This window comes from Wolffia australiana, chromosome 1, assembly GCF_029677425.1.
Source record: "Wolffia australiana isolate 7733 chromosome 1, ASM2967742v1".
NCBI lineage: Eukaryota > Viridiplantae > Streptophyta > Magnoliopsida > Alismatales > Araceae > Wolffia > Wolffia australiana.
This window is the reverse complement of record NC_135835.1, coordinates 26,288,477-26,314,539: the sequence shown is the minus strand read 5'-3', so window position 1 is coordinate 26,314,539 and position 26,063 is coordinate 26,288,477. Positions and strand designations below refer to the sequence as shown.

Below are 26,063 nucleotides of genomic sequence, written 5' to 3'. Positions count from 1 at the left end.
GTATGATCTGACATAGTTGTTGATTATTAGGCTTTTGGTTTGAAAGCTCCAGTCTATGGTTGGGTCCAGTAGAAGTGCTTTTTTAATGGTGAACGTACCTGTCTCTGTCAGGAGATCATCAGTGTATTTATTCATATCGCTCACTCCAAACAGCAAGATGAAACATAAATACATCGACCTTCATATAATGCTTTGGATTGGAATGGAAATGACAATGAAATGCTCGAGCATCCTTTTCCCAAGTAAAATAGTCCCAAGTAATAGAATTGCTCCACTGAAGGAGTTTAATGCCATCAAACTTGTACTTATCTGGGACCTCGTGAAGCTCTCAAAATATACGAGAACTCTCATAAGTAGGATTCTCAGATGATGACTTGTATCTCTCAGTCTACATGTACCAGAGCTTATGCTTTAGTCTTCATGAGAAAAACATTTTCGATATGCAATTCTTGAAGATCTTAGCTTCGGTTTACATTGAGAGAGCTAACACTTTAGGGTGTCGGATTGGAGGTAGATTCTTAACAGAATAGTGTTTTTTAAATTGGAGATGGAGATGAATCGATCTAGAAATAGGAGGGATCCATTATTGGCTGTACGGCTGGTGGGGATCTGGTGAAGTGACCACAGAGAGGCAGGGTATTGTTAGCTGTGAAGGGGAAAGATGAAGATGATATTCCTGCTGTAAGAATGTCACTGAGAGTGGAAGACGCCATATTTTGGCTGCCCTCTCAACATTAGGACTACATCTGCACTTGAATGCTGGAGATGTTTTGATCGACTACTGACTAGATGCAGTATTCTTTGAGGTGGCGTAATTAGTTGACATGTGGTGAAGCTCCGCATCAGCATGATTCATCTGGCTGCACCCCTACTTTTTGTAGAAGGTTCTACAAAAAGAAAAAGTAATAGTTATATATAACTGCATTTAACAGCAGTTCAAAGAGGTTCTAGTCACAAATAATGCTGTAGAAGGCTCAGGATGCTCGCCAGCTGACATGATTTCTTAAATATAATATTATCTGACGATGGATGTTGTCTGATAAATTCGATTGCAATCAGTTCAACATCTCTGCTATTGATGCATAAATAGATAACCGTTGCTTATTTACACAGGTAACTTCAAAGAGGTATCGGATTGCAGCTGAAAAGGAACATTATAAGTTCAGTAGTCTGGAGAACTATCTGGTATGTGTGATTTCTCCTTTCATTGAATTTTTTTGGCAACTCACTGACGTCCTTTTCTGTTCGGATCTGCTAAAGGTGCTTCCTAACATGACCTCCCTCGAAGATGTCAAGGCAGTTGGCTATGATGTATGTGGTGTTGTTCGGTTTATTGATGCTAAAACGAAAGCAAAGGTATTCTCTTTTATGATGGTTGATGGATTCACTTTTAGGCCATATTTTCCTTCTTTTATGCTCTAGATTTATTCATCACCGAGGGGATACCTTTTCATTGCACATTTATTGCTTTTCTGTTGAACTCTGTGGTCAGGTCTCTCTGACTCATGGGATCGGGAATGTGAAGCCCCAGGCAGTGGAAACTGATGAAAGTGGAAATTTCTGCTTTGAGGTATTTTCATCTATTCCCTGGCCTGTTGTTTAGCCCACCCAGCGGCCCATTTCTTTATTCCTATCTATAAGTGGAGGTTTTTTTTTAATTGGCTTCCTCTGTTTTCAATTTATCCTGGCTCAGTAAAATGTGCCATTCAGCATAGTGTATTTTTTGACATTTGTGCCGGATTCTGAATATGTAGAATGTCTTGTGCTTAATTATAAAGTTGACTCTAACATTCGCACATCCTGATGATGTTGAAGGTTAATTGATGGCATTATTGAAAAATAATTGATGGTTTGTCGGTGACCACATCAACGCCATCAACTGTCTATGTTGCTGTTGATGTGAACCATTCAACATCAACTTTAAAAATTAAAAGGCCTGTGCTTGTCATGTGATGAGGAAATCTCCCCAGGACGGCGGTATTGAAAATAGCTTCACCTCGTATACCTGGAAGATAATGAGCTGGGAAGAACATCATGCATGAGCCACAGATGGAGGAGGAAGTGGATGTAAATGGGGAATGAAGGATCCAACCATTCATTAATTCAGTCATTGGACTCACTAGACCAGGGACAATCAAGCGGTAAGGTCAAATGGGGCAAGACAGAATTTCATGTAAGAGGATCTGGGGCCTGAGCTCATCTCGTCATTAGCAATGACATTCCAGTATGGTGCCGTCGTATTGGGAGATGGTGACTATGTATCTGGTAGAGGAATATTTCAGCTGGCGACCCTGGACCTACAATGTCTGAGTCATGGAAAACAACTTACCCCTGCAGCCTGCCAACATTGATTTGACCCTGGACCCACAAAGGTCAATCATGACAAATTGTCGATGACCTTTGTCGTGAATGGGATTCATGTAAGCCTTGGAAGGTGGCTCAATCCTGGGCCACCACAGAATTTCCCTATACCTATTGACTCGGCAGTTCTCGCACCAGGAAGGAACAGTGGAGGAACCATATCAATTGAAATGTGAGGATATGCATGAGGAGCATAAGGGTGAATCATGTGCCTGGGAGAGGGAGCTCTGCTATGTCTGGCAAACCGTCTTTGAGCCCTCTCTGGGTTTGTGTCCTGCCAGGTACATTGGTCACTCAATCAACCTCAATCCTGGCTCATCACCACTCAATGTCCACCCAAATTGTTACCGTCATTTGGAGAAGTCAGACATGAAGGCCAGGACTTACACAAGACTCGAGCAGACCCTACTCGAGTCCAGTACTAATATTGAAGAAGAAAGATGAAAGATGGGGCATCTGTGTCAACTACTGTGCTCTCAACTATCTCGCTATATCAGATTGTCCCATCCCATGGGTTGACGATTTTTTTGATGCGCAATACTGCTTGTTGATCTTCTCTTGCCTGAACCTCAATTCAGGCTGCCATCATATTCGTATGCGACCATTTGATGTGGCCAAGATGTTGTTCCATGGACTTCACTGGCACTACAAATTTCTGGAGATGCTGTTTTCCGTCAAAAATATCCCCCAGCCACTAATTAATCAGATCTTTGCTGGCATCCTTCTTTAGTATGATTTTGTGTTTTTGATTGCATCTTTATGTACAAAAAGACTGAAGAGCTCTACCGAGAGCTCCAGCACAAAGTAGTCTTGATCTTGAAGGAGCATCAACTCACAAGGAACGTCAAAAGTGTGCATTTGGGTGAACCAAGATAGGTTTTCTTGGCCTGTTGGTTTCTGCCTTATTGGTGGAGGTGGATGGTGACAAAGTGGAGGCTATGACCCAGTGTCCTACAACAGAAAATGTCTGTGAGTGACAACGCTTCCTGGGATGAACTGTGCAATCCAGCGCTGTCACGAGTAATGGGAAGATGCCATGGCCGCTGACCCTCCAGTTCAAGTAGGAAGCTTTCAGATGGAATGACACAGCAGATGCTCCCTTTGATCAACTCAAGACCACAATGGTGTCGACCTCAGTTCCGGAACTTCCAGATCTCGTCTAGGATCTTGTGACAGAGACTGATGCATCCAGCCTATGTCTTGGGATGCTGCTCATGCAACAGGTTGATGGCTTGCATACTTCAGCCAATTTCTATCACTCAGAAACTTCCTGGACATATCAATAAAGGGCAGTTGATGGTGATCATGTGCGCTGTGCAGAAATGGTGTCTGTTCAAAGTTTTCCTTATCAGCTGAGGCTGAAATATCTAGTTGAACAGATACAAGTCCTGCTGCACTATTGTCTATAACAGGGGTATGAGAATAAGATTGCCGACGCTCTTCTGCACACTTCCACTAAGGCGTAGTTGACTTCCTTGGCCGTCTCATGTATCTGCTGACTGTAGATATGACCCAGATGGCCACCAAAGTAACTGCAGACTTGAAGCTGAGCCTGCTCGTGTCAGAGCTAACTCAAATCGCCAAGTTCAGGCCGTTACCCAATTTCTCAGAGGAGGTTCTGTTCGATGACCGCTGATTCATCATCCCTGACACATCAGCCTTGATCCCCTGTTACTTAAAGAATACCATGACAGCCCAGTGTGGGACACTTGGGTAGTCTGCCCACGCTCTGACACTTGGCCCAGGATTTATACTGGAAAGTAATGGGACAAGTCCAGGCACACCTTAAAGCATGTGACATTTGTCTGCCGGTAAAGTATTCCATTCTCTCCCTGGCCGGCCTACTGTAACTGCTACCACCTCCTGATTGAATTTGGGGTGATGCCATGATGGATTTAATTGAAGGTCTGCCACAATCAAAAGCCTTTGGCACGACATTGGTGGCCATTGTGCAAGTATGCTTACTTTTTTATCTTGCTTCAGTGCTGTCCTCTTTTGTAGCTCTGCCTCATCTCTAGATTCTGGTTTCAAACCCAAGAAAAACTCATATTCTATTTCTATTTTGGGGATTAAATACCCCTCTATACATGAGGGTTCTAAGGCCCAAGAAAATAGCCCTCTTCTGAACATACTATTAAGGAAATAACATTTATTGTGTGAGCAGACCATAAAGACTGATGGGAAATACAATGAGACAGACTGACGTGAAAGTCTGTAAGAAGAGAGAATAAAAAGTAAGATGAAATATAGGAAAAACAGATAACGATTCTTGGTAAGACTTACTCTATCCTCCTTAAGCACCCCTTCTCTGCAGGAAAAGTTGTCTGTGCCTTCATTGAGCAAGTGGCTATCCCATTCCCAGGGCTTAGCTACTGAGTTGAAGTCTTCACCACCACCTTTGGGGAATAGCTATCCCATTCCCAGGGCTCTTTCTTGAAGCGGAGCACGGCCTATCACCGACAAACAGACTGAGTGCCAGAGAGGTCCTCAACCCTTTCCTGGAAGATTAGCTTCAGGCAAGTCCTGACTTGCTTAGGCCGGGTATTGGCACTTATGACCTTTCATGCTTTCGCAGGTATCATGTCATTCCATGCTGTCTATGGAGAGGACGCTCCCCCACTGTTGAAAATTGGAGCAATGACAACATTACTCAGGTTTATGGACCAGCAGCTAGTAGAGTGCAAAGACATCTTTGTGGAGCTCAAAGATAATGATGTAACACAACGGTCGGAATTGATACTTCGTGTTACGTCTGTAGGGTAAACTCTAGTTATTCTCTCAAATGTGAATAATGTATATGATTTGAGAGAATAATAACGAGAAGTACGTCAGTCGTCGGATGACCCGAGGCATAACTCAATTAGACGACACGAGACGGGTTTTCTCACAATCAAGCTACCCATGACCCGTGTGAGCAAATTGAAAGATGACGATTGGGGAACGGTTTTTTGTGCAAGAGCGTCCGCACCGTCAACGCAATCAATCAGTTCCAAATACCATCATAGATAATTTCCTAACATGATGGTGGTGGCTAAGTCCTACATCAATTATTAAATCACTCGAGACAGCGGAGCACGTGAGGACGGCACTGGGAGAGATAATAATACTGATAATGAGTGGAGAAAATGGACCTGTAGATTGTGCTCCAACAGCTTATGGCAGCAACCGGTCGTCGTAGATGAGAATAAGTAGATGTTCAACTGATCAACTGATCATCGTGTTCAACTGATCAACCGGTCGTCGGAGAAGATTGTTCAACTGATCACAAGCAACCTGGCTCTGCGGTTCTGGGTCCAACCATACAGAATGAGTGTGAGCGTGGCTGTCGGTTGAGCCGGTACACAATTCTGGAAACCGTTGGTGTTGTTCAGGAATAGACGTCAATGCAACAGAGAGACAGCCTCGAGTAGCGGCTGGAGTGTATTGGTGTTCTGATCAGGTCGTGTGTGGGCGTCGTGGACAGGGATGTCCAAGAGCAGCATGCCGAATGATGGAAGAAATAAAAGGGCTTGGAAAATATCCATGTGGAGAGGAATCATACGAATGGATTCCACAATCTTGTAGTGGCGCAGCGGCGTCAATCAGTGTCACCGTGACTCTTCAAATCTAGAGCAGTGTTCGACGTAGGAATAGGAAACCAGCCTTTCGGGAACGATGAGGTCTAATTGGTGGATAGGGAGAGCACGAGAAAGATTTCCGCTGTCAACAAGAGAGGCAGTGATTTTGTCACAATCGTTCAGCAGGACGACAGTTTCCACTGGGGATCGGTGATCAAATCATCGTACAATGGGCATTCAAATATCACTCATGGGAATGGAAGTTCGTCCTTAGAGTCACAAATCAACATTTTTTTTTTGGATATCTTCAGCAACACGGTCCTTTCCAGAAATCATCCACCGTTTCTTTTTTAGAAGGGGAAGGAACGACGATATGATTGAAGATTCAACCGGCAGGAATGACCGTGGGGTTCCTTACCGGTTAATTTCTGAAGGCTATAGAACAGTTACGGCAAAGATAATAGCTGATATGCGGCAGATCTCGGCGGTAGAAGTCAAAGAAGGAATCCATAGTAATCTTCAAACGCTAATAAGCTTCAAGAGGAACTTGATGTACGACATATGATTCCACGATCTGGATCGGATCCGATTGGCTTGACAACAGCCTATTCCAATCTGGGCCGGAGAATAATAGTTGATGCCTAAGGTTGGAGAGTCAAACCGCACGAGATACTTCTTTCCACGATTGATTTTCCTTCCACAAAGGACGGGAGAATCCCAGGATGACGTTGAAGGAACCCTGAGAACTTCGCAGGGAAGAAAATGCTTCAATCTCTGAACACGGTGATGCACAATCTGATCTAAGAGACGGGAAATCGGGGCCTAAGGCTCAACGACAGAAGTCTCTTGCTTCCTTTCCTTCTTCAACGCCCCAATAGAGCGATGAACCAACAGGTCGACGGAATGGAATAGTTTGGGCGCACTATTCCACTGTGATGATTTCCAAATCAAACTTGAGAGGTAAACCCAGAAGAACAAGGAGTCTTCTTCTTCTTCAACAGAACACAAAATAATCGCTAATAACACAAACGAGATATGGAATTTTCAACAAAGACAAGCCTCCATCCCACTTCCACTTCTCCCCCTCTTATAACACAAAAGGGAAGTGGCAGTTGTGGGGTGGCCAAATTGGGCCCCTTTTTAAGGGGAAAGCCTATTGGCTTCCCCTTAAAAGGGCTCTTTAGGGGGAGAAGAAAGTCCAACCTGGATTTCCTCCCCCTAAAGATGGCACTAGACTAAAAATTAAAAAAAATGCACACGAGGCCGGTACTTACACACGAGGGGCCTCCCAACAATCCAAAGACGACGAACTGAAAGAACATAAAGATGCACAACTCGAAGCAAGACGACGACGCCGCTTCTCAAACCTGATAATGGAACTGTAGATTCTTCACGTCGGCTCGGGCTCCGCGACGTGGCTGGCGACGGGTCGGGGCTTGATCTACGGGATGGTCCTCCATCAGATAACCTCAATAATATCAACATGCATGAAAGCTTTTGCTGACAAGGAATGATGGAGAATACTGTATGAAGATGGGGATCGAGCTCATCTGAAGCTCCAACCATACCGGATGAACTGGCTGTATGCATGGCACAATCTGAAGTTATCTCTTTGATAGCATCGACTATATTGCAACACCGTGAAGGTGGGCCATGTTGCTTATCAATTGGATATCCCTGAGAAAGTTCTTGTTGGGCACAGGACATCAACAGGATCAAGGTGCTCATTAAGTTGTCCTATCTACCCTGCTCAGAGGCCACCTTGGAGACAGCTGGCGAAATTGGGCTGCATTTTCCATCTTTCCTCCTATAGGACAAGGTGGAATCTCAAGGCAGGCGGTAATGATGGGCCCACAGCTGAGTATAGCAGCGCAGAACATGGAGACATCAATTCATCACATCAGGAAACTATTGCAAAGACACCAAATTGGTGCGACCAACCCAGACTGATTCAGACCAAACTGGACCGCGAGGCTTAAATAGGCATTACAACAGGAGAGAAGCATCAAGGGATCGATCTGAAGAGTTTTTCTCTCTAATTAACCGTAATGGCAGCACATCTGCGGAGCTTCTGAGAATAGCCCTTGCCCATATATCTGTTTGTCATATCTCTGTTTCTTATCTCATCTCTTCATCCATCCTGCTCCTGACCCTAAACAACAAATATCTCTATTGTTTCTCGGAACTTACATCATTTTGGTTGACCCACTGCCCTTTAGCTGTCTATTTTGGTGAAAAAAATTTCCCCATTGCATTTGGCTCTTATCAGGTATTCAACCTTATAAACCTCAAAAATCAAGGGGCAATTATTATCTTTCTCAGTCTTCTTTATTTTTTTCAATAAATTCCCTCCTGTCGTATAAGATTTCTGTCGAGGAACTGGCCTTGCATTTACATTATCTTCGACTTCGTACTGGTCGACCTCAGTATCAAAACTGAAAATTCGAATTTCCGTCCACAGTTTTTGGGCTATGTTTTCACGTTTCTCCTTCATAGGAGTGACAAATTGCCTCCTGTAATTGTGGAAGCAGAAAGTTCCAATTAAGGTGATGATTTTGGTTGGTTCTTGATGAGGTGGCAACTAGTGACACAAGCTTTCCAAGAAAGAATGTTCCTGGGTGCCTCAGCAGAATGTGTTATGTGCATAAGTGACAAGGAAAACTGCTCGTGTCTCTTCTTTGAATGTCAGTTTGCCCAGGTGATATGTGCATCGCCAGATCCAAGTAGTGGATATCTGCTCTGACAAGGACTTTGGGGAGTCTATCAAATAAGGCTTCTAGCGGTACTATGGGCAATCTGGCTGCACCACAATGATGTAGTATTTATGGGGAGGGCGACATGAACAGACAACGCTCTTCATGTCGTGGCAACTCTTATGGCTTATTGGTTTAGAAGGGTTACAAGGAAGGACCATTCTGTTCATCGTGTGTATTGGATGTTTATCTATTTTAATTTTATTAGCATCAGGTTGATGACTGTTCTCTGGTGATCTTCCTTATCTATTTAATTTTAGTTTCTTCCCTTTGTTTCTAGTGGCTTTAGTGATGGAGTGGAGGAAGTTAGTTTCACATTATTTTCTATGTCCGTCCATTCTGTCAATAGCATGACCTTGTTTCCGGGTACAGGTTCCACCTGGTGAGTATCGCTTATCTGCTTTGGCAATGAAATCACAAAGGACTTCTAGAATCCAGTTTTCTCCGCAGTATGTTGATGTAATGGTCAATAAACCTGTCCTTAATGTGGAATTTCTCCAGGTTAGTTTCATCTGCTATCTGATTCACTTGTAGCATTTTGATATTTATGCGAGTTCTGATGTTGGAAAAATGAAATTGAGCCTGACATTAAGGTTATGTTTTCATTTGTAAAACCAGGCGCAGGTCAATATTTATGGTAATGTTGTTCCGAAGGACAAGTGTAGCTCTTTAATATCTGTTGCACTGTCAAGATTAGATGGTAGGGATCTGGATGACAAGAAGACTATTCATCTTAATGAGGCAAGCTGTGATTTCGTCTTCAGCAAAGTATTTCCTGGAAAATATCAAATTCAGGTACTACTGAGATATTATGGGCACTTTGAATTCTCCAGCATTTCTGTTGAAGGCCAGACGTGTTAGCTTTGATTATGTTTTTTCATTAATTTATGTTTCTTTTGGGGTTTAAATGGAACAAAAACTTCTGCCATCTGTCTTTCATAAGTTTTCACTCATGTCCTATATGCTCATTCTGTTGTATTGTATCATAGGCCATACATAATTATGTTTTCCATTAGTTTTATAATTCATGATGGGGTTAAAATAGAACAAAAACCTCTGCAGTTTGCTCTTTTTAACTTCAATTCATGTCCTGTACGTTGGGTTCATTCTTCTTAAGAATGTATCAACAACGTACCAATAAGAGATCTGGGGCTTAGATTACACTGGAGGAATAAGGGCACATGTGATGGAAACCTAAAAATAAAGGAAGGTGGGGAGTAAGATACATTACAAACTTTTTTAAGAAATTCAGTTTACTTGACTAGGCAGCAGCTGCTGAGGGCTAACGCACTTGAGAATCCTGTGATTAGAGGGGGGAAGAATCCATCAGTCCTCATCTGTATCTCTTTATTCTTTCCATTCTTCATTTTTATTTTTGTCCGCTGACCCGATTTTATAGCACTTTTGGGAATATATCATGCAAGGAATATACATTGTAGAATCACCGACATTGAACCTATGATGGTATAGGTGTTCTTCTGTTGTATTGTATCATTAGTCAAACATGATTATATTTCCCCATTAATCTTTCATTTCCTTCTGCGGTTTAAATGGAACATAACTTTTGCACTCCGCACTTCAATTTTTATTTCATAACCCATATTTTTCCGTTTAAATTTTCATGCCCTGTCTTTGAGTAAATTTTTTCCATTAATTTGACATTTCATTTTGGGTTTAAACGGAACAGAACCTTTTGCAATCCATACTTATTTTTTAATGATTGTTCTTTCTATTACATTTTATCACAGGTCAAACATGAAGGATCAACGGGTGCTGAGGACAACTGGTGTTGGGAGAAACGAACTTTTGATATTGATGTTGGTGTCGAAGACAAGAAGGGGGTCGTTTTTGTGCAAGAAGGCTATTGGATGACCATTTCTTCAACTCATGATGCTGATGCTTTTATCCGTCAACCTGATGCTGCAACTAGACACCTCAAAGTTAAGGTACAATATCATGGTCGGTGAATCATATTTTCATACTATTTAATTTCATTTTCCTGGTTTTTATTATTCTCTGTGATACGCATTGGCATTTATTATCCAAACCTAGGCTTGGTATGTAGTTTGATTGAGGAAAATGTTTTGTTTGTTCTTCAGACTGGATCGCAGAAGATATGCCTTCAAAATCCAGGGGTTCATGAACTTCACTTTGTTAATGCATGTGTTTCTTTCGGGAATTCATCGTTCATGTTTGATACCTCATACGAGTCGGTGAGTTTGTTAACTTTCTGGTTAGCTTGTATAAAAAATTTCATTCGGTTCTTTATAGAGATTTCAATGGTTTCTTGCAGACATTAAACCTGATTGGAGACAGGTATCTCGTTAGAGGAGAAATTCACATTCCAAGCACAGATTATAAGGCATTTGGACCATCAGACTTCGTGGCTGTAGATGTTACAAGCAATCATCGGGTTGGAATTGATACAATTGATACTAAATGGCTCTCTAGAGTTGACGATGGAACTGATGAACTGGTTTTAGAATACTCTACCTGGGCCAGTGTAGGGGAGGAGCTTAATTTTGTTCCTCAACACAAAAGGTGATTTCCGGCTTCTTTCTTCATGAAAATATGATATTGAAAGGGGCTGCTCTTTAAAAATATCAACTATTATTATTTTTTACATGAGACTCCATGGTAGCAGTTGAGATTTTGTTCACAGAAATCATTTTCAGCATGATTTCTTCTCTTGCAAATGGTTTCATTTTTCTGTGGTCCTTTGTTGATGTACATGTTATATTCGATGTTGCACAATTTACAAAGTGAGAACTCTGCACGTCTCTGACTCCTGCCAAGATGTTGACTCACATATATGAAAGTTATTTTTGATGATATGATCTCATGCATCTGGTTCGGACACCAAAATTTTAGGGTTTTAGGTTGTTGAGGGCCCAAACTAAATTCTCATTCAATACCCAACTTTTGTTGCGAGTATATAGAAATGGATTCGTATTTATTTCTGCTGCCCGAGCGCTCTGGGGCCATCAACGTGGGGGATTTTAGGCCCATTGAACTCTCGAATTCCATATACCTTATCATCGCCAAGGTGTTGGCGAACAGGCTAAGGGTGGTAATTGGAGACCTGATCGGACCATTCCAATCAGCTTTCATCCCTGGTAGACAACTGGTGGATAGTGCGGTGGTGGCAGGGGAGATCGTATCCACGTGGAAGGCGAAGAAGAGTGAGGGTTTCATATGGAAAGTTGATTTTGCTAAAGCATATGACTCACTTGACTGGAGATTCCTATGGTCTGTTATGCGCAAGCGTGGATTCCCCGATGAGTGGGTGACATGGGTGAAACGGTGTGTTACGTCTCACTCATTCTCGATATTGGTCAATGGTCGAGCTGAGGGGGGATGGATCCGGCCACAAAGGGGAGTCCGACAAGGTTGCCCGCTCGCACCGCTGTTGTTTGTACTTGCGGTGGACACCCTGGCCACATGCACAGTCAAGGTGTGCGAGCAAGGCCTTTTCAAAGGATTCCAAACAGCAAGCTACCCCGAGGGCTTTCCGCTTTTGCAATATGCAGATGACACCACCTTTTTCATTGAAGGCTCGATGACAGAAGCTCGCATTCTATCAGCATTACTAGATCTCTTTGCAGACTTCTCAGGACTGCAACTAAATCGAGCTAAGTCCGCGTTTGTAGGCTTTGGGCTTACTTCAGAGGAAGAGACACAATGTGCTGAAGCTTTAGGCACACCTCGCGGATCGCTCCCGATGTGTTACTTGGGTCTCCCATTATCAGGGCGACATATTCTAGCAGCTGATTGGCATTCGGTGGTGGAGAAGGTAGAGAGGAGGCTGGAAGGATGGCAGAACAAAGTACTTTCGAAAGGGGGTCGACTGGTGCTTCTACGATCGATGCTTTCTGCGATTCCGATATTTTACTTATCGGTACTTAAAAATACCAGCGGGAGTGGTGAAGCGGCTGGAGGGGGCGATGAGGAGGTTTTTTTGGGGAGGTAGTGGAGAGGAAGACCGAAAGGGGGTGCCGCTAATAGCGTGGGAGATTCCATGCAGAGCTGTAAAGCACGGAGGGCTGGGGATCCTACATCTGGAGTCGATGAATTTGGCATTATTGACCAAGTGGGTGGTAAAGATTGCGACTTCAGCGGAGGGGCTGGTAGTCAACATCCTGAGAGACAGATGTGGCTCCGAGATAGACTGGGAGAGACGTTGGGCTAGAGTCAAAGGAGAGTCCCCTTTCTGGAGCGGCTTGCGTCAAGCCATACCTCGCATTCTCCAGTTCTTTGAGCCCAGATTGGGAGATGGGGCAATATTTCGGTTTTGGACCGACAATTGGTCCAACCACGGCCCAATGCATTTGAGGTTCCCAAGGCTATTTGCGCTAGCACGGCATCCCGAGGCCACGGTCAAGGAATGTTGGGACGAAGCTTGGGTCCCTATGTTGACAGAAGCTTTATCAGAGCTGCGGTTTGGGGAGCTGATGGAGCTGCAAGATAATTATTACCCTTCAGACCGATAGCTGATTCCCAGGACGGTTGGATATGGCGGGGGTCGTCCTTCTCGGTGAAGGATGCATATTTGAAAATCCGAGGAGCAGCTCGGGACGACGAGATGACGAGTAAGGCCCGCCATATGTTCATGACGTGCAAAGTCCCCCTTAAAGTGCGACTCTTCAGCTGGTTGTTGAGGCGCCGAAGGCTTGTCACACGAGTCTACCGACGGAAATGGTCCCCTGCGGCTCCCACTGGCTGCCCTATGTGTGACACGGGAGAGGAAAATTGCTCCCACCTGTTCTTCACATGCCAATTTGCACAGGGCGTTTGGGCATTACAACAATTGGTGGGGGTGGATACCTCCTCAGACGAGGCCTTTTGGGCTTCAGTTTCTGACGGAGGACACGGAAGCCGCCTTGATTGGGGACGCTTGCTCGCGGTGCTCTGGACGATATGGATACATCGTAACAAGGTGGTGTTTAACGAGAGGCCGGCTTCAGTAGAGAATGCTGTTCATGATGTGGAGGCGCTGAAGTCGTTTTGGGGTGGAGGGAGAGGATAGCCTCTTTTGAGTATGATTGTATATCGTTTGTATGCAATTTTTATCGTTAATGATAGCGAGTAGGCCACCGGTTCCGGGTGGTCTTCTTTATTGTTCAAAAAAAAAAAAATAGGAATGGATCTCACTTTCAGTTCCTTTTCTAAATAAATGATGTATGCTTGACTCGTTATAGTTTTATTCTTCCTATATTAATTTTTCCCTTTGATCTACAGTGTCAATCTTTGACACTTCTTTTTTATAATCATCCACATGATTCAAACTCCATTAAACTCCCATCATTGAAAGTACACTTCTTGGGACGAAGCCGCTCAAAAGTCCTACATGAACCTGTTGGGCTCAGTTCATCTTTGGAGTTTCTCAGAGCTGCTCCAAATATGTAGATGAATCTACCACCACGAAAATGTGATATCTCGTCTGTGAGGGGGACAACTTTGTCATTACCATCTTTGTTGCATACAAATGGTGAAGATGATTATGATTTGCCGTCTCCCTCATAATATGAGCGAGTTTAACCGAGGAAGAGTGAGGAGAGGGAATGCCATAATAAAATCATCATGATGATCCTATCTGCAAACAAGATGCTGATGATTTCTCCGTTGGCTTGGACAAAAGAAAGTGATGAAGATGGCTCATTATCATCCTCTTGTCATAGAAAAGTAGACGGGATGAACAACCGATGAACCTGTGAACCCCCCATTTGGACCTTACAGTCCCTTCACCATCAATCCAATCATATCCAAAACCTCCCCTCTCCACTTGTCGCCCGCAGGATCCATGTCGTCTTTGAACCCTCCGCGTCATGTATAGCTCCTGTGAGCTTATCTGACCTAACCCTAGGTCGAGGAAGAAGAGGAAGAAAACAGAACAAGAAAACTCCGATTGGGCACTAATGTCTTCCTGCGTAACCTTTATATAATGGGTACATGGATTGGTTACAGCCATTAAGACTTGTGGGCCTGTAATGGGTCCATTACATATTAAGTAAACAATAACAATATAAATAAGGCTCTTCAGTTAACAGCTCCATCTGTACAAGCTGCTTCCCTGAAAATCACCTCGTTTTGATGCAACCAGATGGCCCTGATACGAAACTGCTGATTCGTATCGGTGAGAAAACGAGAAGGGAGGGAGAAGGCGCCGCGATGGTCATCGGCGTGCCGGGATGGACTACAGCAGGTGGGGCAGGCAGAATGGCCGTCGCCTACGAGAGGGGCCCGGCGGAATGGACGTCGCCGGAGGGAGCCAAGCACATTCTTGTGATACTTCTTGGCTGCCCTCCTCAAGGGAGGGCTGCTCTATTTAAAGGGATTACAGAAGTTCAAATGACTAAAATGCCCCTATTGGGCTAAATGATGAAAAGGGCCTTGATACGTCGGGGTCGTATCAGGCCCACACTACTGCAAATGCTTGGCTTCCATCTTCATTTCCTCTGCCTCTGCAGTTCTGGATTGAGTCCTTGAGAGTCTCTTCGGATGTCACCTTCACCCTTGATAATACCTGGCTGGCCCAAATTGTGCGAGCAAATGAGTACGCATAGAAGAGATGATTGCAGTCTTCTTCCCCATTAGAGCATAGCAGGCATTGTGATGATTTTTTTTTGAATTAGCCTTTTGCAAAAGACTCTTGTCATAAGTCTTCTTCTGGCTAGCCAAGCATTGTGATGATGTGCTCAGACTGTGAACAGTATTTCAAACCAACCAAGAATACCTGACCTCTTTATTTTCTCTGCCCATCTCAGGAACGATGGAAAGGAAACTCTTCTGTTCTATCCCCGAGATCAACATGTGAGCAAGTCTTGATTAACGATTTGTAAATTAGACTGGTTAATATTTTCTTTGTAAGGCATAGTTTTTACTCTTCTTCTCTTGTGGATCAATAGGTTTCAGTCATATCCGACCAGTGCCAACCAGCAATCCGTCCTTTTATTGGTCGGAAAGGACTGTACATTGAAGGATCAGTCTCCCCTGCCTTGTCCGGTGTTTACATCAGGATCATAGCAATGGCTGACAGCATTAATGCTCCGTTGTTGAAAGGAGGGACTGCTCTGGAAACTGTAACTAAAGAGGATGGATCTTTTGTTGGGGGTCCTTTGTATGATGACACTGCCTATGAAGTTGAAGCCTCTAAGGTTTGTTAAGTTTTCTTTCCAGTGCCATTACTCGTGATTTGGGTAGCAGATTTACTTATTTGGTGATTCACAGTTTATACATTATCTTTTTCACGAGACTCTGATTTGTGGGTCTGTACTTTTTTTTTGCATTTTCTGATCCCATACCTATTTTTTATGCATTTTTTTTCATTTTAGATTAGTTAAAATTTCGTTGAATATCTTTTCCATCTCTTTAACTTCTCATTTTCAGTTCTTGGTTTCTTCATATTCGAAAATATTAGGTTCGAGTTTATTTACTCCTGATGTATTTTTGAAATAGTTGGTTTGAAGTATCTTGTTTCTCTATGACTTTTGTGGCAGTTTGTCTATCTTGATAGCAACTTAAATTTCCCTTCGTGTTTTGCCTGTTTGATCTAGAGGTTTCGAAATGATAAATGATCGGGGGGGTTCCATACCTCAAACTAATTGTGTTTTGGGTCGCAGAGTTAGTTATAGTTGATGGTGAAAGGTTCTCCATTTTCTTAGAACAACAGAGATGAATCTGTCAGACGTGGCTTTTATTTTATTCGCATGTACCATGGCACACTATACTGGCCCATTAAGACTCTCTCCTCTCTCCCTATAAGTATATTGAAGCTAATCCTGATTCCGTTTGTAAGACTGTATTGAGGTGAAACACCTATTCTCTTTGAGCTTTGTCTTCTCCTGAATCCTGTCTTCTTCAGAATCATCACATCGGTCATATTTTGCTAGAACACCACAATGTTTTGTGACCTAATTTATGGATAAGAGCGTTATTATTGTTGTTATATCAAAACATTTGGCGCTAGCATAGAATTCTACGTTTATGACATTGGTTGCGTATGCAAACAAAGTTTTGGATTTTTGATTGTGATAAATTCACGTACTAAGTATAGCTCTTGTTCAGCTTTAATGTGTGGGAATCTCCTGATATCATTGTTGCTTTAAGGGGTCTCACTCTTGCTTATGTCTATCTCTTCTCCATTTCTTCTGTTTGTTATTATTTGATCTCTGCTGGGTATCTTCATACCTGTCTTGCTGAGGACCATAGTAGCTTGAATTGCGATATAAGTTTTTTTTGTATCTATTATTTTGACTGAGGTTTCTAGAATTTATTATCTCATGAAAAACATGTGTTTTCATTATATGTTTAGAAATTTCCAGTGAACTTAAATGTACTTACATTGTCATTAATGTCCTTGTCGATGCAGCCTGGTTACCATGTTAAGCGTTTGGAAGGTTTCACATTTTCTTGTCAGAAACTTGGTAAGATCTTGGTCAACATGTATGACAGAGAAGAAGCTCAAGATGTGTTTCCCTCAGTGTTGTTATCCTTAAGCGGTGAAGACGGCTACCGAAACAACTCGGTTACTGGTATCGGTGGTCGTTTTGTTTTTGATAACTTGTTTCCTGGGAGTTTCTATCTTCGGCCTCTTCTCAAGGTTATTTTATTTTCCTATATGTCTTAATCTATTTGGCTTTACAAGGGAGTTTCCTTCTGCTTCCTATCTATTCTCATCATGAAGTTGGTGTGTTGTGCTTCAGGAATATTCTTTCTCCCCGTCTGCTGTTTCAATTGATCTAGAATCTGGGGAGTCTAAAAGCATAGTCTTCTTTGCCACACGGGTTGCTTACAGGTTTGCCTCTTTCTCTCTCTATGGCTTCCTAATGTATCTCTAAAAAGTTGCTTTAAGAACCAACTTTTTAACTTCGCTTTGGAGATGAGATTGCATTATTTAAAAACAATGTCTTATGTGTGTCACTTGTTGCTTACATGTCCGCCTCTCTCCCACTATGGCCTCCTGTTTATCGCTATATAATATTGCAAAAGTTTGATTATTTTTGTCATACATTTTACTTCAAAATACATCTTTAGATTTCCATCTCTGTTCATTCGTTTTCCATATCTATCTCTCTCTCTCTCTCTCTGGCTTCCTCTTAGTATCTGATACAAAACCGAGAGTTCTCATTAGAGAAGATAGGTATAGAGAAGAACTGATGGTAAGATCATTCCCAAGAACTACGAGAGAGGGAGGGTGTCTGATAGATCATCAGTAAAGGGAGGTGATAAAAGTCATTTCTTCTCCAAAAAATATCAAAGACAGAAAAGGACTCAGGCGCAAGGTGCTCACGTGCAAATAAAAGCTCCGAACGTGTAGGGGAGCTTAAGTAGCGACAGCGGGAGACCAGAAGCACATTCGGCGTTTATTTTGGCAGAGGCAGTTGCAACTGCAACTGAGGGCTGGAAGCAGGATTGGGCCTGCGACCAGAGGGAGTGTCCCCGTGCGGGAGCCCTCACAACGTTTTTCTTCTTCCACTTCTGTTTTCTTCATCTCTTCTTCCCCCACCTTCTCAATCCCAGTGAACTGTGTTGGAACCACAGCTTATTTTTCGTTTTTCTTGGAGTACATTTGTCGTCCTATTAATCGGTAGTTCTTCACCTCCTCACCCCGTCAACTGAGAACTCCGTGGGCGATATCAGGAGGCAGGCGGCAGGAAGAACATCTCTAGACAAGGAGATACAAGAACCTGCAATTTCCATTTAATTCTTGACTGGCCTCCTTAAGGGAAGACTGCCCCTATTAAAATAGGAATATGTAGAGTGAGAAATGATGAAAATACCTCTATCAGGTAAAATGACTAAAATACCCAAGATATGATAGAGATCGTACCAGTACCTCTCTAAAATGTTGCAAAACTTTGATTTTTTTTAGGAAACTTTGATGTAAGCACCCAGTTATTAATATTGTATATATATGACATTGTATTCTTTAAATATGTTTTCTTTGCAACTCGTATTGCTTACAGGTTTCCCTTTCTTTATTTCTGTCTTATCAGAATTCTGATCTGTTTATTATTAGTTTCTCCATACATTACACTGCAATCAATTCAAAGGCTATCTTTAAATTTCCGTCTCTTTTAACTCATGTTTTATTTCTTAGACTTCCTCTCTCTCTCTCTGGGTTACTTTTTGTATCTCAAATAAAAGTTACATAAGGGTGAATTAAGCGCAAACTCTTTAATTTTGCATTAGGATGAGAATGCATTCCTCGTGTCAGAATTGCTTGATCACTGCAATTAACGTGTACTATCCTTGATATCCTACAGTGCATTGGGAAAAGTCTCTCTCTTGTCTGGTCAACCAAAGGGGGGCCTCCACGTGGAGGCAAGGTCCGAATCTAGAGGACATTATGAGGAAACAACATCTGACAACTTTGGCAACTATCGACTGAGAGGGCTCTTACCTGACACAGCCTACGTTATTAAAGTCACAAGTGGGGTTGGCCCTGAAAATGTGGACTTTGACCGTGCCTCTCCAGCCTCCGTTACTGTCCATGTGAGTAGTTTGCTTCACCTGTTTTTGTTGAGCAAGTATTCGAAAGATTGATTTCAGTCTAATCCGTCTTTGATTATTGTTAAATTACATCCAGATGATAAGCAGAATTGTAGATTGGAGAGAGAGAGAGAAGAACAACAACAGGGCCGACCAAATCAAATCAACGTCCTAGGTTCCTTACCATTAAAAGGAAACAGAATCCCAAAATAAAAAAAATTACAGAAATGCCCCTCATTTTTAAAAGTTGTCTCCTCTATAAATTCTTTGTGTGACTTTCCTTTTCTTGTCTTCATTCATCGGTTAAGTTCTTATTTCATGTGGTTGTTTCAGGTGGGGAATGAGGATGTCAAAGGGTTAGATTTTGTTGTCTTTGAGTATCCAGAAATTACGATCTTGACAGGCCATGTAGAGGGTGAAAACCTCAAAGATCTGCAGCCTCATTTGTCCATTGAAGTGAGATCGGCTGCTGATCCCAGCAAGATTGAAATGGTGGTTCCACTGCCATTGTCGCATTTCTTCCAAATAAATGACCTGCCAAAACAGCGGCATCTATTGCAGCTCATGTCTCGGTCTCAGTCGTCGACCCATAAATTCATGTCTGATGTTCTGGAGGTTGACTTGGAGAGGAGACCGCAGGTCCACGTGGGCCCCCTGATCTACAGGCTTGAAGAGTACCGCCAGAAACAGGTGACTCTTCTTTCGGAGACGTTTTAAGAGGCAGTAAGGAGTAGGAGGTTGAAGAATTTTGGTTGTGATTTTCTTGCAGGAACTTACGCCTGCTCCGGTGTTTCCTCTGGTTGTGGGTCTGTCTGTTATTGCTCTGTTTGTCAGCATTCCCAGGTACTAAAAGAGAGATTTGTGGGAATCGTTGTCTCTCTCTCTCTCTCTCTCTCTCTGTGTGGCGTGCTCTCTCTCTGTGTTTTGCTCTGTCACTCTCTCTCTCTCTCTGTGTGTGGCGTGCTCTCTCTCTGTGTTTTGCTCTGTCACTCTCTCTCTCTCTCTGTGTTTCACTCTGTCGCTCTCTCTTTCTATCTGTCTTGCTCTTTCTGTGTCTTGCTCTCTCTCTGTGTTTCACTCTGTCGCTCTCTCTCTATCTGTCTTGCTCCCTGTGTTTTTGATCGGTCTCCGTCTCTATCTCTCTTGCGCTCTCTCTCTTAATCTTATTCATTATTTATCTCTATCCTTCCCTGGCTCAAGTATCCCCTGCTTTCTCTTCCTGTTTTCTCTCTCCTTCCACTCTTCATTCAATCATATCCTTTCTCTTCTTTCAAAAAAACCATATCCTTTCTCTTACATTTGCTTCGCTTTAACCTACCTCACCTTATCGAGATTTATTTTATTTCCCTAGTTTTTATTTTCATCTGATTGATTAATTTCTTTTTATCTTTTCCGTTTTAATCTCTCCCCTTACATCATCTATGAATTTCTCTTCTCTTTCCTTTTTCTCTATCGCTCCCCCCCCCCTTTCCGCACCTTTTATATTCTCTTTTTGTCTAATCTTTTGGTCTCTTCTCCAACCTAGCCTCCTATAATTTTCTCTCTTTCCTTTTCTTATCACTATCATCTCCACTCAGGACACAAACAGAGAGAATGATACTCAGGTAGCTGTTCGTTTTTTCTCTCTTCCTTTTCTGCTCTTCTTCTTCTGCACCTCATGCTTCATTTTCTCTCTCTTCCCCCATCCTCTCCTTATGTATAATTCTCTCTCCCCTTCTTTTATACCCACTTTCCTTCCTCTCCTTTACCCTTTTCTCTCTTTTTTTTCCCTTCTCTTGTAGTTTTCTCTCTTCTCCTTCATTGCTTCATGTATAATTTTCTATTCATTCTTTATTCCCGTCCTTCTCTCCGTTCATTCCCACCTTGTGTATCATTGTCTCTCCGCTTCTTTCTTCTTTTCCTCTTTCCTGTCCCACCTAATATATCTCTTTTTTCCCTCTTTTCCTTTCTCCCTCTTCCCCAATCTCTTGTATAATTTTCCTCTCCTCCGTTCAGGCCTTCCGTATTCTTTTATATCTCTCTTTTTAATATTTTTTGCCCCTCTCCACTATATCTTTCTAAGCACCTGTCCCTTAACTATATCACTAGACTTTGATCAATGTTTTACCCTAAGTTCTATCTTTTTATGTTTTTCTCTTCTCACAGGTTGAAGGACCTATATCAGTATGTAGTTGAGTTTACTCAGGTAGGGTCATCCCCTGCATCTGGCAAGAAGGATACGATCCGTAAACCCATTCTAAAGAGGAGAGCATCTTGACAGGTTAATTCTACTTTGGTATAATTTTCTTGTAGTCAGTTGCAGGCAAGCGTATAATTTTGTTTGTGTTATTCTATTTTATGGAGAACTGCATGTCTCTCTCACCCTCCATGCATCCATCCACCAATGAACATAATAATAGAGGTTTTTAATGTTTATTTCACAAAATACTGGCCTTGTGGTAGAGGATTTTAATCTTTATCAGTAACAGTGAGTTGGTTGGGATTAGATGTCTTCCCTACTAATCCATTAGTTGAAAATAAATAATTTTTTTGATCTTTATTATTTCAAAAAAAAATAAACAATTTTTTTGAGGACCCTGGATCCAACTGAAAACTAAGTTGATTAATGTTCAAAGTTTGAGGAATTGTGATTTTTTCGAGTGATACCATAGAAGATGCTAGTAACTGTGACGCTGCATTCGTCAAGCTAGTGTTTTATGAGCATTGAAATGCAAAGTAATATTAAATCCCATTGTGTAATCCAAAGTAACTTATGCAAAGTAGCAGTATTAGACAATTGTTTGATTGATTATTAATGACATGCATTTGGTGTCAAGGTATTGAATATTTCTGAGAATTGGTGTCGAAGATTGATGCCAATGTATATTTAAAAAATATTGTATTCTCTTAATTTTGACTAATGCATTATTCTTCTTAGTAAAATCATAGGTTTGCATCATGTTAATTTTTTTCTTTAAATCAATTGTATGAAGTGTGGACTAATTCCACTGTGAAAAAGAATTAATATTATGTAGGGATCTATCCTTCATGAGGGTACAAATCTGGCAGAAACCAAGCTGGGGTCAAAAGAAAATTTAGCCGACGATGACAATGATGTTTTAGAACATAATTTAGTCATGCTTTGATTAAATTAAGTGGGGTACTAAATGAGTTTGAATGTAAGTTAGGATTCTATTCTCCAGAATTTAACATCGCAAAAAATGACACGTAGTTAATGAGTAATAACAGAATGATTTACTAAGTACAAAGCACTACTGCTGTCAACTGTCAGGTGGTATGCATAATTTTTGTGTAAAAGGGAGCCAGAAGAGAGATTTTACTGTCTACTTCTTGCATTGATTTTAAGAATTCTCTAATCTTGGCTAAGGTGGACTGCTTCCTTCAGCTTGGGTTCCAACAAATCCTAGTCAAGTATAGCATGAGTAAGAGTTTGTTAAATACCTTGGTTTTTTAGCCTCTCTACTCATAAGCTACCGCTCAACTATGGATTAAGGTTAAAGATTGTAGAATGCTAAAGATTTAGGTTAGGTGTTACCAAGCTGTGATGGAAATGATCAGTTGAGGATCTTAGCAACTGATGAGAGAATTTTATTCGACTCTTCTGTTGGTTCCACGGTTTTGATCTAGTGTGAGTTAAGCTCTTATTACAATTTGGGGTTCTCTTTGTAAAGTCACAGAGGGCCTTCTGGTAATAAAATCGATCCAGAGGGCACAAACTAGAAAGCCATACAATTGTTACACATCTAATGCATATATTAATGATTCAATTATTTGCATCTTTGTCGATGGAGTGCACATACTATTGAATAGTTATGAGTCTGGAAAATTAACCAAATTGTAATGTCAGACGATTCTACCTGCATCGACATGTAATTAACCCATTTTCATTCTTCATCAAATCTGAATGATCAGACAAAGATGTGCATTATTCATCTGTATGAAATCATGTAATGTAATTAACCATAAGAGACTCCTGATGTTTATATTCAATTTCTTGGGAATTTATAAGAAACTTAAAAAATTTTACTGAGTTGGAAACAAGGGACTTGAGACTTCATCTGTATTGAAAAAAAATCTTTTATTGTTATGAATGTTAAATTTGGCCGTGAATTGCCATTTTCAATATTTTGGCCCTAGCAATTTTTTGATTAAATTGTTAAAATTAGTCTAGTTTTGAACTTTTTGAGTCACTAGACTAGTCTTATGGATATGTTATGATTTTTCACATAAAATTTTTAGCCACAATGACCTAGATACTTCAGCTACCACAAATCAAACTTGGGTTTTAATGACAGCAATAAAAAAGCTGCAAGATACAAGAGAGATATTGTTGCAGTATTACATGTGAATTTTAGAATCTTCTTAATTTGAAGCCAAGTCCCAAAGGGTAATCCAATTTGAGCATGATAAATTTCTACTTGATTACAAAAATTACTGCTGGTACTTTGATGAATTTAAAGGTTTTTAGGGATATAATGTTTACGGGCATCTAGGCACTACAATTCTAATTGACATTCTAAAAGAAATAAAAGGAGAATATTTATTTATTAAAGGATTATGTATATTGGTAGGAATTATGGAACTTTGATCGACAACATCTGAAATTTATTGCACAGTGGAATATTGTATCAAAAAAGGATTTAAAAGCTGGGAGACAGAAAACTCATCACCTTCACACTGATAAACTATACAACTGTTTGGTTCCTCTAGTGAGGATCTTCAAGCTATTCAAATGTCAAGGCTTTAGAGGTTTCCATGGGATCTTGAGAGTACTTAATCTCCTCTTCTTTATGCAAATTATGCTGTTAGGAATCAGATTTTCTCTCCATCTAATCTCCACTAAAAGCGACACTAAAGGGAGGAGAAGAAAAGAAAGAGGGAGGAACTGAAGTAGACATGCATGGGTATCAAGTGCAGGTGTCCCCTTTATTTATGCAGTGGGGGGAAACCTTCATACAAGTCCCTAGGAATTTTTAGAAAATTCTCTGTCCTGTAGAATGATTAATAAAAGTCCCAAACTTTAAGTATATCCTCCAACATCGAAAAACATTGTGTGTGTGACCCCTTAGGCGCATGTAGCAGTCTAGTTACTTAATTAAATGGCCCAATAACCTTTATTGGAGTGACCTTAATAATTTACTCTATCCCATATAAATTAATTAAAGAAGGATCAATTCAATCCAACTGATTAGTTAATTTGTCAGCCCATATGGTGCCAAGCTATACCTTGTGCCCTAGAAGATACAAATTAGTATGTCAACTCTCTCATAGAACATTTACTATCATTAGTTACAATGTATATATAATCCCTCATCAGCATGCGGCTCCCAAATGACTTAGGGTATGGTGAGCCATCAAACCCTATTTGGTCATTCGTGTTATTACTGATGTAACAGGAAATCATCAGATTACATCTTCTCTAATACTTCCACCACCCTACCCTGTGATTTTACTACATCATCTTCCTTGAGTCAATCTCCTCTAATATCGAGGGCAAATGTTCCTATCTTGACAACACAATCACCTTTGTGGACATGTGGCTGCATCTGAGCTAGGATGGTTTGGAATGCCCTGATTAACGACTCATAGGCTATAGTCAAAACACGCGTTAATCCGCAAGGCATCTTTGGTGTCTCAAGACTAAGGACCGGTTATATTATTGTGACACAAATGAACGTGAATTACCATTCAAGGATTCACATAGATGAATTGAATGAAATATTTCCCTTAAGAGAACCCACTATAGTCCTTAATGTATCAAGACTAATGGCTACTAGATCAGTCTTAGACATCATATGACAAAGACAAGACAATGTTATTCAATTCAGATATTTCGATGTTTTTCTCGAGTATACTTGAACTATGAATGTTTAGAACACATGCTTAAGAACAAATCATCACTATTATGATCCCATCTAAATTCAATTAGTCATTACATATATTCATGGACTTCAATTATGAGTATCACACATCATTATTATAAATATATATTGTATCAATGAATACAAAAGAGACATGGAATGTTCGATTGTCTATCAGGCCACATAGACTTGGAGATTCTAAAACTTATTTCAAGCTTAAAGTAGGTTCTCCAAGGAAATAGCAAGTTAACTATGGAACTAGTTTAAAACATTTGGTGTGTTTCTATGATGTATGATCACGGAAGGTTACAATTTTTCTTTGGGCAAAAACCTAGACATGAAGACCAGTCCAGTCAGGTTGACTGGTAAAGATCAAAGTTAGAGTTAAAAAACACAATTTCATGGATTTCAAAAAAAGAAAGCTCAGAGGTAACATTGAAAAATAAAGTACAAGAATTAATGGAATAAATCAAACAACATCTTGACATGAATTTCCATTACAAGGGATAATAAATGATAATATTTTAAAGACAATCTTAGAAAAGAGGATGTTCTCATTTATAAAGGTTCCGCTAAATATGGTCTCCCTTTCTCCTACACTTCTTGCCTTTGCCCTACTTAATCATCTCACCGCATCTAATTGGAAAACTTTTTGGTGTCACCTCAGGTGCCAAGTAGTGTTAGGTCTTGTGAACCTGAGAGAAGGAATCAAATGTATTGCTATTTACAACATAACCTATAATGAATAAAATTGAAAATAACTTAAAAATATCTGAAAAAGTAGTCATTCGTTTTTTTCGTTCTTCTATTTCATGTTGATGTCCTACACTTTACCTTTTTCTATTTAATGTTGATGTGAGAAAGTGAGAGAGTGAGAGAGTGAGAAAGCAAGAGAAAGAAAATGAGAGGGAGATTGTAAGAAAATAAGCAAGTGAGAAAACAAGAGAGTGAGAGAGTGAGAAAGCGAGAGAAAGAAAGTGAGAGAGTTGGCACTGAAATCCCTGAAAAATCAGGTAATATAAACAACAAATCATTCCAAG

General features: G+C 41.0%; 1 protein-coding gene across 1 annotated transcript in view; it reads left to right on the top strand.

Moving 5' to 3' along the window:
• LOC144712758 (Carbohydrate-binding-like fold) overlaps positions 1-21,587 on the top strand; it is a 48,396-nt gene extending 26,809 nt beyond the window's left edge. Inside the window, exons 12-27 of the mRNA XM_078587061.1 lie at positions 1,114-1,185; positions 1,261-1,356; positions 1,493-1,570; positions 9,044-9,172; positions 9,290-9,466; positions 10,420-10,617; positions 10,771-10,884; positions 10,965-11,212; positions 15,436-15,481; positions 15,577-15,825; positions 17,040-17,270; positions 17,374-17,465; positions 18,937-19,165; positions 19,496-19,852; positions 19,932-20,005; positions 21,308-21,587. Of these exons, the coding sequence (XP_078443187.1) occupies positions 1,114-1,185; positions 1,261-1,356; positions 1,493-1,570; positions 9,044-9,172; positions 9,290-9,466; positions 10,420-10,617; positions 10,771-10,884; positions 10,965-11,212; positions 15,436-15,481; positions 15,577-15,825; positions 17,040-17,270; positions 17,374-17,465; positions 18,937-19,165; positions 19,496-19,852; positions 19,932-20,005; positions 21,308-21,419 (2,502 nt within the window). The 3' untranslated portion in view covers positions 21,420-21,587. The remainder of the gene's footprint in view (positions 1-1,113; positions 1,186-1,260; positions 1,357-1,492; positions 1,571-9,043; positions 9,173-9,289; positions 9,467-10,419; positions 10,618-10,770; positions 10,885-10,964; positions 11,213-15,435; positions 15,482-15,576; positions 15,826-17,039; positions 17,271-17,373; positions 17,466-18,936; positions 19,166-19,495; positions 19,853-19,931; positions 20,006-21,307) is intronic.
• The last annotated feature ends 4,476 nt before the right edge of the window (positions 21,588-26,063 follow it).